Genomic DNA, 16,596 nt, shown 5'->3' on the forward strand with positions numbered 1-16,596 from the left:
AACAGCATCTCCTTCATAATCAGCATCAGCATTGGTGCACCACAAAGCTGTGTGCTTAGCTCTACAGTAATAATATTCGTGTGAGTAGAGCAGTGAGTGAAGTACAGCTCAATTGCCATATGTAAGTTTACTGACGACACCACTGATGTTGGCTGAATCAAAGGCGCTGATGAATTGGCATAAAGGAGGGAGATTGAAAATCTGGTTAAATGGTGCTACAACAACAACCTCTCACAACGTCAGCACAACCAAAGTTCTGGTTATTGAGTATAGGAGGAAGAAGCCGGGGTTCCAAGAGCCAGTCCTCATTATGGGATTGGAGGTGGAGCAAGTCTGTGACTTTAAATTCCTTGAACCTGCAAGTAAGTGCCATTTCAAAGAACACACAGCAACACCTCTTCTTAGAGGTTTGTGCAGATTTGGAATGTCATCTAAAACTGTGCCAGACCTCTATAGGTGCACTGTGGAGAGTATGTATACTGGCTGGTTACATCAGAGCCTGCTATGGAAACACCGATGTCCAAGAATGGAAAAGCCAACAAAAAGTGGTGAACACACCCTAGTCCATCACAGGAAAAGTCCCTTATCATCATTAACTACATCTGCAAGGAGTGCATCCATTGTCAAGGACCCCCACCATCCAGGCCATGTTCTCTTTTTGTTGCTGTCATCAGGAAGGAGGTACAGGTCCCATACCACCAGGGTCAGGAGCAATTATTACCCTTGAAGTTTTAGGCTTCTGAACCAGTGTGGATAACTTCACTCACCTCAACTCTGAACTGACTCCACAATGTATGGGCTCATGTTCTCAGTATTCTGTATTTACTTGTTAGTTTATGATGAATATTATTTGCTTTTGTATTTATACATTGGTTGTCAGTCTTTGTGTGTAGTTTTAAATCAATTCTATTTTATTTCTTTGTTCTACTGTGTGTGCCTGCAAGATAATGAATCTCAGGGTGGCATATGCATACTTTCATAATAAATTTGCTTTGAGTGTAAATATCCAGGTCAGCTAATAATTGCAGTGGCAGTTTTTGCCACCAGATGTCAGCATATCTCATACTATGGATGTCTGTAAAAGATAATTTGTTGAATGTGGAAGATATCTAAGGGTTAGGTTAGCTTGACAACAACTTTAATGCAAAAATGCACTTGATTTTATTTAAAAGTGAGTTCCATATAGAAGGAAAATTTGTTTCTTCTCTCGTCCAGCCTTTCACAAATAATCAGAGGATTTATAATTAACACAGTGGTTTCATTTATGATCATGTTAGTCAGTTAGGAATCTGACAAGGGATTGGGGTGAAAGTAAGTTGATCTACTTCAAATTAGATTTGAATAATTCATTGTATTATTGTGAACTATTTAATGGAAGCACATCACACAAACCAATCTTCTGTCTGTAGACTCACTTTACATCACACACTGTCGGAGCAGTGCTGCCAGGATAATCAAGGACACGACCCACCCAGCCAACACACTTTTTGTCCCTCTTCCTTCCGGGAGAAGGTTCAGGAGCTTGAAGACTCGTACGGCCAGATTTGGGAACAGTTTCTTTCCAACTGTGATAAGACTGCTGAATGGATCCTGACCTGGATCTGGGCCATGCCCTCCAAATATCCGGACCTGCCTCTCGGTTTTTTTGCACTACCTTACTTCCCATTTTCCTTTTTTTCTATTTATAATTTAAATTTTTAATATTTACTAATTTTAACTATTTTTAATATTTTGAATAGTTAATATTTGTAATCCAGGGAGTGTGAGTGCAGAATCAAATATCGCTGTGATGATTGTACGTTCTAGTACCAATTGTTTGGCGATAATAAAGTATGAAGTATAAGTATAAGGTATAATAGTGTTGCAGGGGTTCAGTGACAGTAATTAGGAAAGGGGTCTTGTAAGTAGGATTCAAAGTTACAATTAGCAAGTCTGCATTAAGTTCATCTGAATTATAAACCTTTTTTTCTGAGCTTGTTTTCAAGAACTAAAGTTAATGCTTTCAATCAACTTAATGTAAGTAACAGTATATGCACTGAGCTGCCAGTGAAAGTAGTTGAGGCAGGTACAATCCCAACCTTTTTTAACGCACTGCCCCCCAAAGCACCATCATATTTGCTGTTGCTCCTCTTAGGCACTATATACTTTCCAGCATCCCCATAATGTAAAAGCATGTCTGCTATATGCTAACATGAGAAAAATAATTCTGCTTTAAATTTTTATTTATCTTTAAACCTGGGGCTTACACAGTACCTGAGCACTTACAAGAGCTTCGCCTTCAATGTGATTCTTGAGCTTGATAGTTTTTAGCAAGAGTTGAAATATCTAGTTCAAGTTGTGACAGCAAAAGCCTTGAGTCCCCACGCGTAACAGTGTCCAAGCAGTTTCTGTTTTTTGTGAGTATGTGGTTCACTGCACTGAAGCCTCTTTCAACAAGGTAGGAGGATGAAAATGCAATGAAGAGCAGTTTGGCTGTTTTCCAAAGACCAGGAAACTTCATATGACAGTGTAGCCACATGCCACAAAAGCTAACATTTTTGAAAAGCATGTTTGCTTCTTCATAATTCTGAATTTTTGATAATTTCTTCTTGCAAGCTGTCTTCCTGTTCTTCTGCCTTGCAAAGAAATGGGTTAATTACCCAGTCCAGAATTTCCAGACGATTCAGATTCTTGAATCGATTCTGAAAATCCTTCAGTGATTGCTGGTGTAAGCAGTACACTTGCAAATCACCGTCTTTGAAAGAGAGTGCTATACTTTCCATGCAGGGAAACTGAGAACACTCTTCTCCCAATGTTTTCCTTATATATTTCCAATTTTCTGATAAAAGTGGACACTGCACTTTTCACCTGGATTAAATTGAAATTCTCACCCTGCAGTTTCATATTTAGGATGTTCATTTTGTTATGCAGATCAGCTAGGAATGCCACATCTCCACGTAGAAGTTCAATCTTGTTTCCCAAGCTCTTGTTGACTTTAAGCAAACGTTCAACCACAATGCCAAAAAGTTCAAAGAAGCGTTTTAAGTAGCAACCTTTTGACAGCCAACACACTTCAGTATGAGGAAGCAAGCATTCAAATTCTTCATCATTATCTTGGCATAACTGGCAAGATATTCTGCTATTTAATGGATGAGCTTTAATTTTGTTTATAGCAGATCTTATAAGAGTTGTGCTTGAAAGAAGTCACCGAGGTTTTTGGCTGGGAGGTGTTGACAATGAATTACACAATGGATTGCAAACAGACTTGGAATTTCTTTTTTCATAAATGCCACCAAACCAGCATGGTGACCTGTCATATATGATGCTCCATCTGTTGCACAAGAAATCATGTTTAAAATTGGAATTATTTTATCCTCAAATACATTTTGAGCTCATTTTAAATTGATTCTTGTTTGATATTTCATTTTAACTTTTTACAAAAGAATCTCTTCATAAATGTTTCCATTTTTGATAAACCATATATATGCCATTAGCAATGCTCATTGTTTCACACGCCTGACTCATCTAGTTGTATCCCAAATTCTTTTTTTTTTGTGACTCTGTGTATAGTTGATACTTAAATGTCTTCACTCATTTTGTCAATAAGACGAGCTGCAGAGTTATTATCCAGAGGAATTGATTTTAAAATGCCAGTATCCATTTTGAGAACAGTGGTGAGCTCTTCTGATACAGCAGGCATTCTTAATCTTTCGCCAATTGTATGAGATCTTCCACATATTGCTATTATTTTGGAAATGTTATAAAAAACAATGAGACCCCTATCAAGGTAAATTTTAGCTTTCTTGGCAAATGACTTGACTGTGCAACCGTTTTTAAATGCTTCTTTCATCTTCTGAAACCGAGTAATACTCTTCCAGAGAGTCTTTTACGGATGTGTTCCTGCAATCTTGATGGTTTCATGGCTTCATTAGGCAGAACAGTATTATAAATAAGGCACATGGAGCATTGCTAATCTGACGGGAACGGAATAAAATCATACTCTAGGTATGTAACATTGTATTGACACATTTTCTGTAGTTCATGTTTCTTAGCTGGATTAGAATTCAAAGCTTCACCACCTTCAGATGCATAGAGATCACGCCATACATATTTATCCATCAGTAATGGGGCTAAATTAAAATAAAAGAACTTAACACAAACTGGGAATGCCTATTGGATGTTGACGACGGCAGCGAGTTAGCATGGTTGGTCAGGTCTCATGCCTCAAGTTAGGGTGTCACTTACCGCCCCCAAGAATCTTGAACGACCAGCTAATGTCCCCTTAGGATACATAGCCACCCACCTGGGAGGCAGCACTGCCCCCGTTGGGAATCACTGATTTGAAAGTACATGAATAGGAGAGGTTTACAGGGATATGGCTGAATAAGTGCAACTGGGTTAGCGTTGATGAGTTGAGCTGAAGGGCCTGTTTCCATGTTGTTTTATTCCGACTCCTTTCATGTTGTTAAATAGTTTACCCAACCGTATTCCCCAACCACTTCATTTGTCCAAAGATCTTGCTGTTTTGTGGTGATGTGGGCAAAATATCTGCAGTTATCTCAGCAATAGTGGTCCATGTGCTTTTGAAGTCATGTTGAACTTGATGCTCTTTGGGCTACTGAAGTGATAAATACAGGTCTTTTTAACTTTGCCTTTTTGTCTCCAGTGTAGTAACGTCATAGTAAAACAGTTTTGTCTGCTACTGCAAAAAGAATATAAAAACTTCACTGAAAGATTAAATTAGTAATATAATCATCTATTCTCAATCAAATTTGCAATTCTCAACAGTACAGGATCATTTACTTTAACAATCGTCAAGAGAAATGCTTCAATTCTGATTAGAAGATGCAGTGAAGTTTATGTAAGGAGATGTTAAATACAGATGTATTTAATGTCTCTTTACATTAAACAGATGTTAATTTGGGCACATCGGAACCAGTATATTTTGGCCTAATTAAGCGGCCGTCCCAATTAGTTAGTTTCATGGAAATAGTTAAAGATGTATTAAAAAAGACAAACTACTGTTTAACTGAATAACAAATTAGAACACTAACAATACTACCAGGTAGTATAAAACTGTAATTCCTAATAATTATCGACAGAGCAATTCATCCAGTGTATGCTGCTATCTTTCATTGACTGTAAATGAGCAAAATTAGTGCAGACACCTAGTGTGGATAATGGTCTGCTTTCAGACAATGCTTTCGATAATTGCATCATCCAAATCTTCATCTTAATTGAAATGTTAAGATTACTATTGATATCTTCAAATTCTTTGTAGTCCCTAACTTGATGAAATAGTGAAATAGTTTCATTTTCATTATCAACATTTCTGGCACTTCCAAACGTGAAGGCTTGAAACTGCAGTAAGCTGAACAGTTCTGAATTGTCTTACTGCTAGTTTCTCGCCAACTATCAGTGACAAAATTTGTTGCTTTTTGAACACCAAGATGCAACTGGTGCTGCTTAAGAACTGTTCACTCTAAGCACAGTATTGTGTTTAACAGCCACAGAAATGTACATGACTGATGCTAGTTAGAAACTGTTTGGCAAGTCTCCCTGTCCCAAATAAGTATCTCCCCTGAAAAACTGTTGGCCCAGTTAACCAGAATTCATTATATAGGTTGAGCGCCCTTATCTAAAATTTCAAAGTCTTCCAAAATCCGATTTTTTTCAAGCGCTGTTGTGACGTCACAAATGGAAAATTTTACTGAGCACTGGGAAGGTTCCCAGGCAATGCACAGATCTCTGAACATCTCAGACAGTTCTGAGAAGTGGCTTCACATATGTAATGAACAGAAGTTAATGAAGAATAGAAAAATGCTGCATAAAGCAAAAAATGAAGTTCTTGATCATGTATTGAAAGAATATGTTCATCAGTGTTGGAGTGAGCGTGTGCCTTTTAGTGGTATGCTGATCATGAAACAAAGTCCAAGAGCAATGAACTGAAGATTATTGTGATTATTCATCAGGCTGGTTGCAAAAATTTAAGAAAAGGCACAACATTTAATTTTTAAAGATTTAAAAAATTTTAAAGATAAAGTGTCAGCTGATCAAGATCCAGCAGAGAGATTCATTGGAACACACATGTGAGGATAATCACCAATGAACATCTAACCCCAGAACAAGTCTACAATGCTGTTTGCTTTTATACCTTACATAAACCTAAAACACAAATACAGTGTGCTGCAACCTTTTAATCAAACATGGCATCGTAGGTGGAGACCGAAAGCTGTCGTTGTTTCTCGTTGTTCAACAGCTGATTCATGTTATATTTTCAATATATTAATGGTATGTAATAATACTTACTGTTAAGTACATATGTGTGGTGAACAAGTGTAAGAACCAGTGGCACATAAATTAAGAATCATAAATGATAGTGATACCAAACTATCTCACTGTACTTCTGGCCGCAAGTATCTTGGACACGGGGTGCTCAACCTGTGTATTGATGTGAACATTGGGTTGGTTTATTATTGTCACATGGTGTAAGTTACAGTGAAAAGCTTGCCTTGCATACTATTCATAAGGATCAAATTACTACACAGTGTATTGAGGAAAAACAAGTTAAAACAATAACGGGGGAGGGGGGGGAACATCGACTCAGTCCATGAGAGGCCTGCGTCGGGCATTTTCATGCCTTACAAGGCGCAGATTGGAAGTCTGTGTGGGGTGCTAATAACAATACACCATAAAGTGTAACAGCCTCAGAGAAGGTGCAGTGCAGGGAAGCAAAATGCTGGACCATAACAAGGGAGGTTGAGGTCAAGTGTCTATCATATCATCCTAAGAAATAATTTTAATGGTCTTATAACAGCAGGGTAGAAACTGTTTTTGAGCTTTGGTAAAAACTTTCAGGCTTTTGTATCTTTTGCCCAATGGAACAGGAGAGAAGAGAGAATCCCCTGGATGAGCAGATCTTTGATTATGCTGACTGCTTTACTGATGCAGCAAGAACTGTAAACAGTATCCATGGGGGCAAACCTGGTTTCTGATTTGCTCAGCTGTCTCCACAGCTCTGATTTTCTTGCGGTCACGTCCAGAGTGGTTGCCATGCCAAGCCGTTCTGCATCCAGATAGGGTGCTTTCTATAGTGCATAGATAAAAATTGTTAAGAGTCAATGGAGGCATAACAAATATCTTTAGCCTCCTGAGGAAGTAGAGGTAATGGTGCGCTTTCTTGGCTGTGGCATCTACGTAGTTGAATCAGGACAGGCTATTGGTGATGCCCACCCCCCAAAAATTTGAAGCTGTTAACCTCATCACAGGAGCATGTGCACTGCTCCCCTTCTGGAACTCATTTGTTTTACTGACATTGAGGGAAAGTTTGTTGCCATGACTAAGCTTTCTATCTCCTGACTTGTTATTATCTGAAACATTACGGTGGTATCATCAACAAACTTCTAGATAGAGTTAAAGTAGAATCTGGTCATGTAGTCATGGTTATACAGGAAATAGTCAAGGATGGAGGATACAATCTTCTGGAATGCCAGTGTTTAGAATAATTGTTGCAGAGGTGTTGCTACCTATTCTGATTGATAGCAGCTTGTTGGTCAGGATGTCAAGGATCCAGTTGCAGATGGAGACATTGGCTCCCAAAGTCCCGAGTTTGGTGAAGACTTTGTTTAGAATTGTATTGGAAGGTGGATCTGTAGTCAATAAACAATAGTCTGATGTAGGCATCTTTCTTGTCAGAACTCGAGATACGAGCATGGGCTTTCTGAAGGTGGCATCTGCCATGGACCAGTTTTGAGAGAATATTGTATTTTCCAAAAATGTACTTTATCATTTTTAATTTTGATACTTGTCTGACATCACTTCTGACAGAGCTTCTATCTCCAACCCACTCCCCGTCTCCCACCCCAACCTCCCCGTCTTGCTTGCTTGTTTTCCTACTGCTTCTGAGTCAAGTTTATCCAGTGCAGAGTGTTACTGGAATAGTATTCAGTCTGCTAGACCTTTGCCTGAGAAATGTGACAGACTGGTAAAGTAGTGAAAATTGAAATTGTTGCTGGCAATCATGTTCAATTGTATCTGAGTCCAGTACTCGACTGAAATTTGGTATTCATTGTTAATATGCTCTACACTCAGATATTCTACTCTTTTAAAATCAATCGTTCTTTGCCAAGTGATACATTAAAGTACCAAAGGCTCAGAAAATTGAAAATAAATGCAGTAGTCATCAAAAACGTCTCCTAAGTTGGTTGTGTTCCATTCCCTTTCCCAGCGAGACGCCACTGATTGCTTAATTATACAAGCATCAATGATTAAAATTCACGGTAGAGAGAGGAATCCTATCATAGAAAGCAGTGCCTTGAAAGGCCATAGTACATAACTTGGTATGACCTAAGAGAAACTGACTTGTTGCATTGCTATCAAAGCTAATAGTGAAAAAATGAGACAAAGCATTAAAACTGAATTAACAATACCCCTTTTGCTCTTCATGCAGTAATGGCCATCTGACATAACTAATGAGCACAATGTTTGATATCTGGAGAACATTAACTGACAAATTTCTGTCTTTATTTTTAGAGCCTGGCTATTACGAAGATGGTAGTTTTGGAATACGGATTGAAAGCATATTTCTTACAGTACCCGCAAAAACCAAGGTAAATGATCAGCCCAAGGTTTTTGTCTTGTTCCGTGCAATTCCGATTTTACAATATTGGCTGTATAAAGAATCCTGTTGGCTGGACTTTTCCCCTCTGCTGGGTGTCGTTCAAGATTATTTAATCTACCTTGTAACTTCTGCCTTGTTTGAAAATCAAGCTTGGACTTCATTCACATCTCAGCAGGATTCTTGGGAAATAGAGCTGAATATTGAGTTGTAGCATAGGTTGTATGCAGCTCACCTTTCACTGTTGCAAATTTCCATTCCATGCAGCTACCCTCTACATGATCTTTCAGAAATTGATGAGTCAATTCATACAAAAGTAATGATTATTTCAGTTATACAGAGAGGAAATAGATCTGTGTATGGCGAAAGGTTTTCTCTTGGGTGAGTTGAAGTGATACTTCATCCATTGGTTTTGGACCAGATTCAGTGTTAGTCCAAGCAGCAGAAAAATATATTGTAGTCTTCTGGAAACTGTGGATGAAGCTGTATTGTACATAAAAAACTATAAATTTTATCAGAATCAGGTTTATGATCACTGGCATGTGTCGTGAAATTTGTTAACTTAGCAGCAGCAGTTCAGTGCAATGCATAATATAGAAGAGAAAAAAAATAAGTAAATCAATTACAGTATATGTATTTTGAATAGATTAAAAATCGTGCAAAAAACAGAAATACTGTTTATTTAAAAAAAAGTGAGGTGGTATCCGGGGGTTCAATGTACATTTAGGAATTGGATGGCAGAGGGGAAGAAGCTGTTCCTGAATTGCTCAGTGTGTGTCCTCAGGCTTCTGTACCTCCTTCCTGATGGTAACAGTGAGAAAAGGGCATGCCCTGGGTGCTGGAGGTCTTTAAAAATGGACACTCCCTTTCTGAGACACCGCTCCTTGAAGATGCCCTGGGTGTTTTGTAGGCTAGTACCCAAGATGGAGCCAACTAAATTTACAGCCCTCTGCAGCTTCTATTGGTCATGTGCAGTAGCCCCCCCCCCACCCCCCAATATCAGATAATGATGCAGCCTGTCAGAATGCTCTCCATGGTACATCTATAGAAGTTGTTGAGTGTATTTGTTGACATACCAAATCTCTTCAAACTCTTAATGAAGTCACTGTTTTGCTTTCTTTATAACTGCATCTATATGTTGGGACCAAGTTAGGTCCTCAGAGATCGTAACACCCAGGAACTTGAAACTGTTCCACTTCTGATTCTTCTATGAAGATTGGTATGTGTTCCTTTGTCTTACCCTTCCTGAAGTCCACAATCAGCTCTTTCATCTTACTGATGTTGAGTGCCGGGTTGTTGCTGTGACACCACTACACTAATTGGCATATCTCGCTCCTATATGCTCTCTCGTCACCAAGTAAGATTCTACCAACAATGGTTGTATCATCAGCAAATTTATAGATGGTAGTTGGGCTATGCCTAGCCACACAGTCATGGGTATAGAGAGAGTAGAGCAGTGGGCTAAGCACACACCCCTGGGGTGCACCAGTGTTGATCATCAGCGAGGAGGAGATGTTATCACAAATCCACACAGATTGTGGTCTTAGAACATAGAACATAGAAAACCTACAGCACAATACAGGCCCCTCAGCCCACAAAGCTGTGCCGAACATGTCCTTACCTTAGAACTACCTAGGCTCACCCATACCCCTCTATTTTTCTAAGCTTCATGTATCCATCCAGGAATCTCTTAAAAGACCCTATCGTTTCTGCCTCCACCACCGCCGCTAGCAGCCAACTCCATGCACTCACCGCTCTCTGCGTAAAAAAAACTTACCATACTTCCAAGCAACTTAAAACTATGCCCCCTTGTGCTAGCCATTTCAGCCCTGGGAAAAGCCTCTGACTATCCACACGATCAATGCCTCTCTTTATCTTGCACACCTCAGTCAGGTCACCTCTCATCCTCCGTCGCTCCAAGGAAAAAAGGCTGAGTTCACTCAACCTATTCTCATAAGGCATGCTCCCCAATCCAGGCAATATCCTTGTAAATCTCCTCTGCACCCTTTCTATGTTTTTTTTAGATTATGAGGACACGTAGTCCTCTTTTATTGTCGTTTAGTAATGCATGCATTTAGAAATGATACAATATTCCTCCGGTGTGATATCACAAAACATAGGACAGACCAAGACTGAAAAAAAAACGTCCTTCCTGTAGTGAGGCGACCAGAATTGAGCACAGTACTCCAAGTGGGGTCTGACCAGGGTCCTATATAGCTGCAGCATTACCTCTCCATTCTTAAACTCAATCCCACGACTGGTGAAGGCCAATGCTCCGTATGCCTTCTTAACCACAGAGTCAACCTGTGTAGCAGCTTTGAGTGTCCTATGGACTTGGACCCCAAGATCCCTCTGAACCTCCACACTGCCAAGAGTCTTGCCATTAATGCTATATTCTGCCATCATATTTGACCTACCAAAGTGAACCACCTCACACTTATCTGGATTGAACTCCCATCTGCCACTTTTCAGCTCAGTTTTGCATCCTATCAATGTCCTGTTGTAACCTCTGACAGCACTATCCACAACACTCCCATCCTTTGTGTCATCAGCAAATTTACTAACCCTTCCCTCCACTTCCTCGTCCAGGTCATTTATAAAAATCACGAAGAGTAGGGGTCCCAGAACAGATCCCCGAGGCACGCCACTGGGCTCTGGCCTCCATGCAGAATACGACCCATCTACAACCACTCTTTGCCTTCTGTGGGCAAGCCAGTTCTGGATCCACAAAGCGATATCCCCTTGGATCCCATGCCTCCTTACTTACTCAATAAGCCTTATCAAATGCCTTGCTAAAATCCATATACACTACATCTACGGCTCTACACTCGTCAGTGTGTTTAGCCACATCCTCAAAAAATACAATCAGGCTCATAGAGCATGACCTGCCTTTGACAAAGCCATGCTGACTATCCCTAATCATATTATGCCTCACCAGATGTTCATAAATCCTGGCTCTCAGGATCTTCTCCATCAACTTACCAACCACTGAAGTAAGACTCACTGGTCTATAATTTCCTGGGCTATCCCTACTCCCTTTCTTGAAGAAGGGAACAACATCTGCAATCCTCCGGAACCTCTCCCATCCTCATTGATGATGCAAAGATCATTGCCAGAGGCTCAGCAATCTCCTCCCTCCCTTCCCATAGTAGCCTGGGGTACATTCTGTCTGGTCCCGGTGACTTATCCAACTTGATGCTTTCCAAAAGCTCCAGCACATCCTCTTCCTTAATATCTACATGCTCAAGCTTTTCAATCCACTGCAAGTCATCCATATAAACGCCAAGATCCTTTTCCGTAGTGAATACTGAAGCAAAGTATTCATTAAGTACCTCTGTCATCTCCTCTGGTTCCATACCTCTGCTATCTCTTCCGGTTAGGAAGTTGAGGATCCAATCGCAGAGGGAGGTACAGAGGTCCAGGTTCTGTAACTTCTCAATCAGGATTGTAGGAGTGATGGTATTAAATGCTAGCTATAGTTGATGAACAGCATCCTGACATAGGTGTTTATGTTGTCCAGATGGTCTAAAGCCATGTGAAGAGCCATTGAGATTGCATCTGCTGTTGACCTGTGGTGGCATATATCTAGCATTAAATTAATAGTTAGTACAAATAGAGCAAAAATACTGAGATGGTGTTCTTGGCTTATTGTTCATTTGGAATTCTGACGGCAGAGGGGAAGGAGCTATTCCTAAAATGTTGAGTCTGTGTATTTAAATTCCCGTAACTACTTTCTGATGGTCGGAATAAGAACAGAATGTGTCCTCGGTGATGGGATTCTTTATTGATGGATGCCAGCTTTTTGAGGCATTGCCTATTGAAGTTATCCTCTTTACTTGGGAGGCTGGTGTCCATGATGGAGCTGACTGAGATTGCAACTCTCTGCAGCTTTTCCGATTCTGTGTGCTGGCTCCTCCATACCAGCTGGTGATGCAAGCGGAATACCCTCAAATGTACAACTGTAGAAAACTGCTTGATTCTTTGGTGACATATTAAGTCTCAAATTCATAATGAAATATAGCTGCTGACATGCTTTCTTTGTAATCATGATCTTGGGCTCAGGAAAGATCTTCTGAGATGTTGATACCCAGGAAATTGAAGCTGCTTACTGTCATTGTGATATTTTCTTGCTGGATTCAAGAATATCACAGCCCGAAGGTAAGGAGTTTGTACCTTCGTTCCGTGAGCCTGTGTGCTTCCTCCCACGGACCAGAGATGTACCAGTTGGTAGGTTAATTGGTTATTGTAAATTGTCCTGTGGTTAGGCTAGGGTTAAATCGGGATTGCTGGGTGGTGTGGCTCAGAGACCGGAAGGGCCTACTCCACACTGTATCTCAATCAATAAATAAATATTTCCACTTGCCTGATTAGATCAATTATTGTTGTTTCTAAATCACATTATTACCTTACTGAATCACTGTGATAAATTAGACAGGCAGTCCCACATGGCTGAGCAAAGAACACATGCAGTTTATAACCATTTTCAAATATTGCTTCTTCAGTGTCCAACTTTGCCTTGTATTTTGCATTTCCATTCTCATTCTTAAAAACACCATTTGCCAAAGTTGGAAATTCTCTGCTTTCATTATTTTAAGTGTATTTTAAAGATTTTAATAGAGCAAATATATTAGCCAACAAAGTGAAAGATTCAACAAAATGCATGCCCTGGTGTTCTTAGTCAATATTAGTTCCTCAGTTTGATTTTGTTGTTTTTTGTTTAGAGAATCAGCACGGTAACAGGCTCTTCTGGCCCAATGAGCCTGTGCTGCCCAATTACACTCACCCCTATGCCTTTGGGATATGGAAGGAAACCGGAGCACCCAGAGGAAATCCACACAGTCGGGAAGAATGTACAAACTCCTTACAGACAGCGGCAGCAATTGAACCTGGGTTGCTGGCACTGTAAAATGTTGCACTAACTTGTACCGTGAAATTCCTCTTTCCACCATGAATTTTAATCATTAAGCAATCAGTGGTGTTTCACTGGGAATGGGAATGGAACAAAAAAATTAGGGTACTTGTTTCTCACAACCACTGCATTAATAGTTCAATTCCCTTTATTTTAAATTTTCTCTGAGCCTTTGATACTTTAATGCATTCTCTGGCAAAGAAATATTAATTCTAAAATAGTGATATTGTAATAACACATCATTATCATGTAGCTCTTTCTGGGGTCTCGCTATGTACTTGCTTTCTATATTATAGTAGACTACTCTTCAAATGTTGTTCATTGCCGTGGTATGATTTGAAAGGGATGTGAATGGTGCTTTTAAATGTGCTTCGGTGCATAGATCCTGAAAGAAACGAAGCAGACTGCGCGCTGTTATAGTCCTGTGGCTAGCTGTCACCTGAGTGCAATTGCTACTAATTAGCCCCCATTTTGATTTGAACATTTTCTGTCCTCGTTACTGTTATTATGCACAACATGCTGGTGCGGATATTTTATTCAGCCTTGGGTAATCTAGACATTTTATTTGCAGGCAAGTAGCATCTGAGTGCAGATGTTCTGATGTTGAATTCTTTATAGTAAAATATTATTACCATGGTGTTGAAACAGCAGCAGCCTTAAAATCTATTCTTTAGAGAGACTTTTGTCTAAGAGTCTGGACTTCAATTATCGACTTCAACCTCAGCGACCTGCAGTATACTCTGCTTCAGATCAGCTGTCAACTGAGCAATTTATTCGTTAAGAGCCCTTTCAGCCTGTCTCTGACAGTTCATTTATATCAAATCATTCATCATGCCTCGGTTATCACTGTTTAGTGCAGACAGGTTCGTGTTTCACTTCATGAATTCTTGAAGGAAGTTCAAAGTAAACTTGCTATCAAAGTACATGTATGTCGCCATATACAACCCTGAGATTCATTTCTTGTGGTCATTCAGAGTAAATAGAAAGAAACAATATAATCAATGAAAAACTGCAATTGTGAAAAAATGGACAGGCAGCCAATGTGCAAATGACAAATAGTGCAAATGCAAAAAGAGAAAACAAAATAATAGTAAATTAATAAAAAGTATTGAGAACATAAGTTGTAGAGTCTTTGAAGGTAAGTCTGTTGGTTGTGGAATCAGTTCAGAGTTGAGGCGAGTGAAGTTATCCACACTGGTTCAGGAGCCTGATAGTTGAGGGTAATAACTGTTCCTGAACATAGTGCTGAGGCCTAAGGCTCCTCTACCTGCTTCCTGATAGCAACAGTGAGAAGAGAGTGTGGTCTGGATGGTGAATGTCCTTGATGATGGTAGTCCTCATTTATAATATTAACCATCTTGTGCTCATATCCTATTTCTAGTCCATTTGCATTTTTAATAATATTCACCTCTGGCTATTCTTTTATCATTGAAATTATCGCTGGACTGTTGTACCCATTGCAATTTTCACAGCATGTTTTCTTTTTAACAAATGATATTGGAAATGCCAAAGGAAAATAGAGTATGTGTAATACAGAGCAAGGTAATTAGCAATGAAATCAGCAACTTTGTAGATTAAGCAATTTGTCAGATCTATCCAGCAAATCCTTAATACACCTTGCTATGGATTCTGACCACACTTGTCTAATTTGGTAGCAGTAACGCTCTTTCCTTGGTAGCTCTCAATCGATTTGGTGATGCTGAAGAAACACATTGTTATTTCAATGAAATAGGGATCTTAAAAAGTCTCAAATGATGAAGAGACAGTCATCACTTATTAAGTAAAATTATAACAATTCTGATTTTTCAAATCTCACTTATGTTATTCGATTATGAATATACATCTAATTCTTGATAAACACAATTACTGATCAATTACAGGTTTCCCCCGCCATCCGGAGGTAGAGCGTTCCTATGAAACGGTTTGTAAGCTGGAATATCGTAAAGCGATGGAGCAATTACTATTTATTTATATGGGAAAATTTTGTGAGCGTTCGCAGACCCAAAAATAATCTACCAAATCATGCCAAATAACACATAAAATCTAAAATAACAGTAACATATAGTAAAAGCAGGAATGATATGATAAATACACAGCTTATATAAAGTAGAAATACTTTTCCACAATCATTGCCTGAACTGTTCTCCGTAGCAAAAATCTCACGCAAGCGCCGTCGGCAAAAACACGGCGCAAGCGCTCTCCAGTAACCTTTAAGCCATGAAGCTGCCAAATCATACTAAATAACACGTAAAAATACACAGCCGATATAAAGTAGAAATAATCTATGTACAGTGTAGTATCACTTACCAGAATTGGGACAGCGTCGAGCACATTGATGACGGTGTGTTAGGCTGAGTCGGAGGTTGGGGTGGTGCAGTGGCCCCCACCCTCCAGGCAGCAACCCGATACATTGCCGCGAAGCATGCAGGGGTCCAACGGTAGCCGGGAGCAACACAGCACAGCTTTAAGATAAAAGCCGAAATAAACAAGCTAATTAATTAGGTGAAGCCCGGCATGTAATTGTCAGCCCAGATCAGAGGCAATTGCTGGGCGGTACCTAATTAATTAGCATGTTTATTTCGGCTTTTTTCTTAAAGATGTGCTGTGTGTCTCCCGGCTACTGCTGTATTCTCCGCGAATCGGTATCTGCCCGCGGCCTGGGTGTTGGGGTGGTGGGACACTGGGGTGTCATCTCATCGTTGTCTGTTTCCATTAGAGCAGGCAGCTCATCTTCTTCTATCTCTGCCTGCCTTGATGTCGAAGATCGAGGTTCGTCGTCCGCTGTGGCTGATGTGGAAGGCTTGCTTGATTGCTGAGTCTCACGCATTTTTCTATCATACAGTTCTTTGTAAGCACTCAAACCATCTTGCAAATATGCCCTAAAGCTACGTACCCTTTCAAAATTAAAGTTGTACTTTATCATTACTCATTCGGTTTCAGTTGTTATCCTTTGCTCTTCCAATTGCATCAGCTCTTCATCTGTCAGTTCTTGGTCATTGGATGCCAAAACCTCTTCAACATCGTCTTCGTCAACTTCCACAAGCCAAACTCACTTTGTCCTTACTTCGTTCACCACGATCAAAACGTTTAA

At 39.8% G+C, this 16,596-nt stretch overlaps 1 protein-coding gene across 2 annotated transcripts in view; it reads left to right on the plus strand.

Annotated features, from left to right (window-relative positions):
• Positions 1-16,596, plus strand: part of xpnpep1 (X-prolyl aminopeptidase (aminopeptidase P) 1, soluble) — a 123,948-nt gene that overhangs the window by 93,896 nt on the left and 13,456 nt on the right. For both annotated transcript variants that reach the window (XM_063071253.1, XM_063071252.1), the window contains one exon: positions 8,512-8,588. In XM_063071253.1, the coding sequence (XP_062927323.1) occupies positions 8,512-8,588 (77 nt within the window). The remainder of the gene's footprint in view (positions 1-8,511; positions 8,589-16,596) is intronic.

The sequence above is a fragment of the Mobula hypostoma genome, chromosome 19 (genome assembly GCF_963921235.1).
Source record: "Mobula hypostoma chromosome 19, sMobHyp1.1, whole genome shotgun sequence".
NCBI classification, from domain to species: domain Eukaryota; kingdom Metazoa; phylum Chordata; class Chondrichthyes; order Myliobatiformes; family Myliobatidae; genus Mobula; species Mobula hypostoma.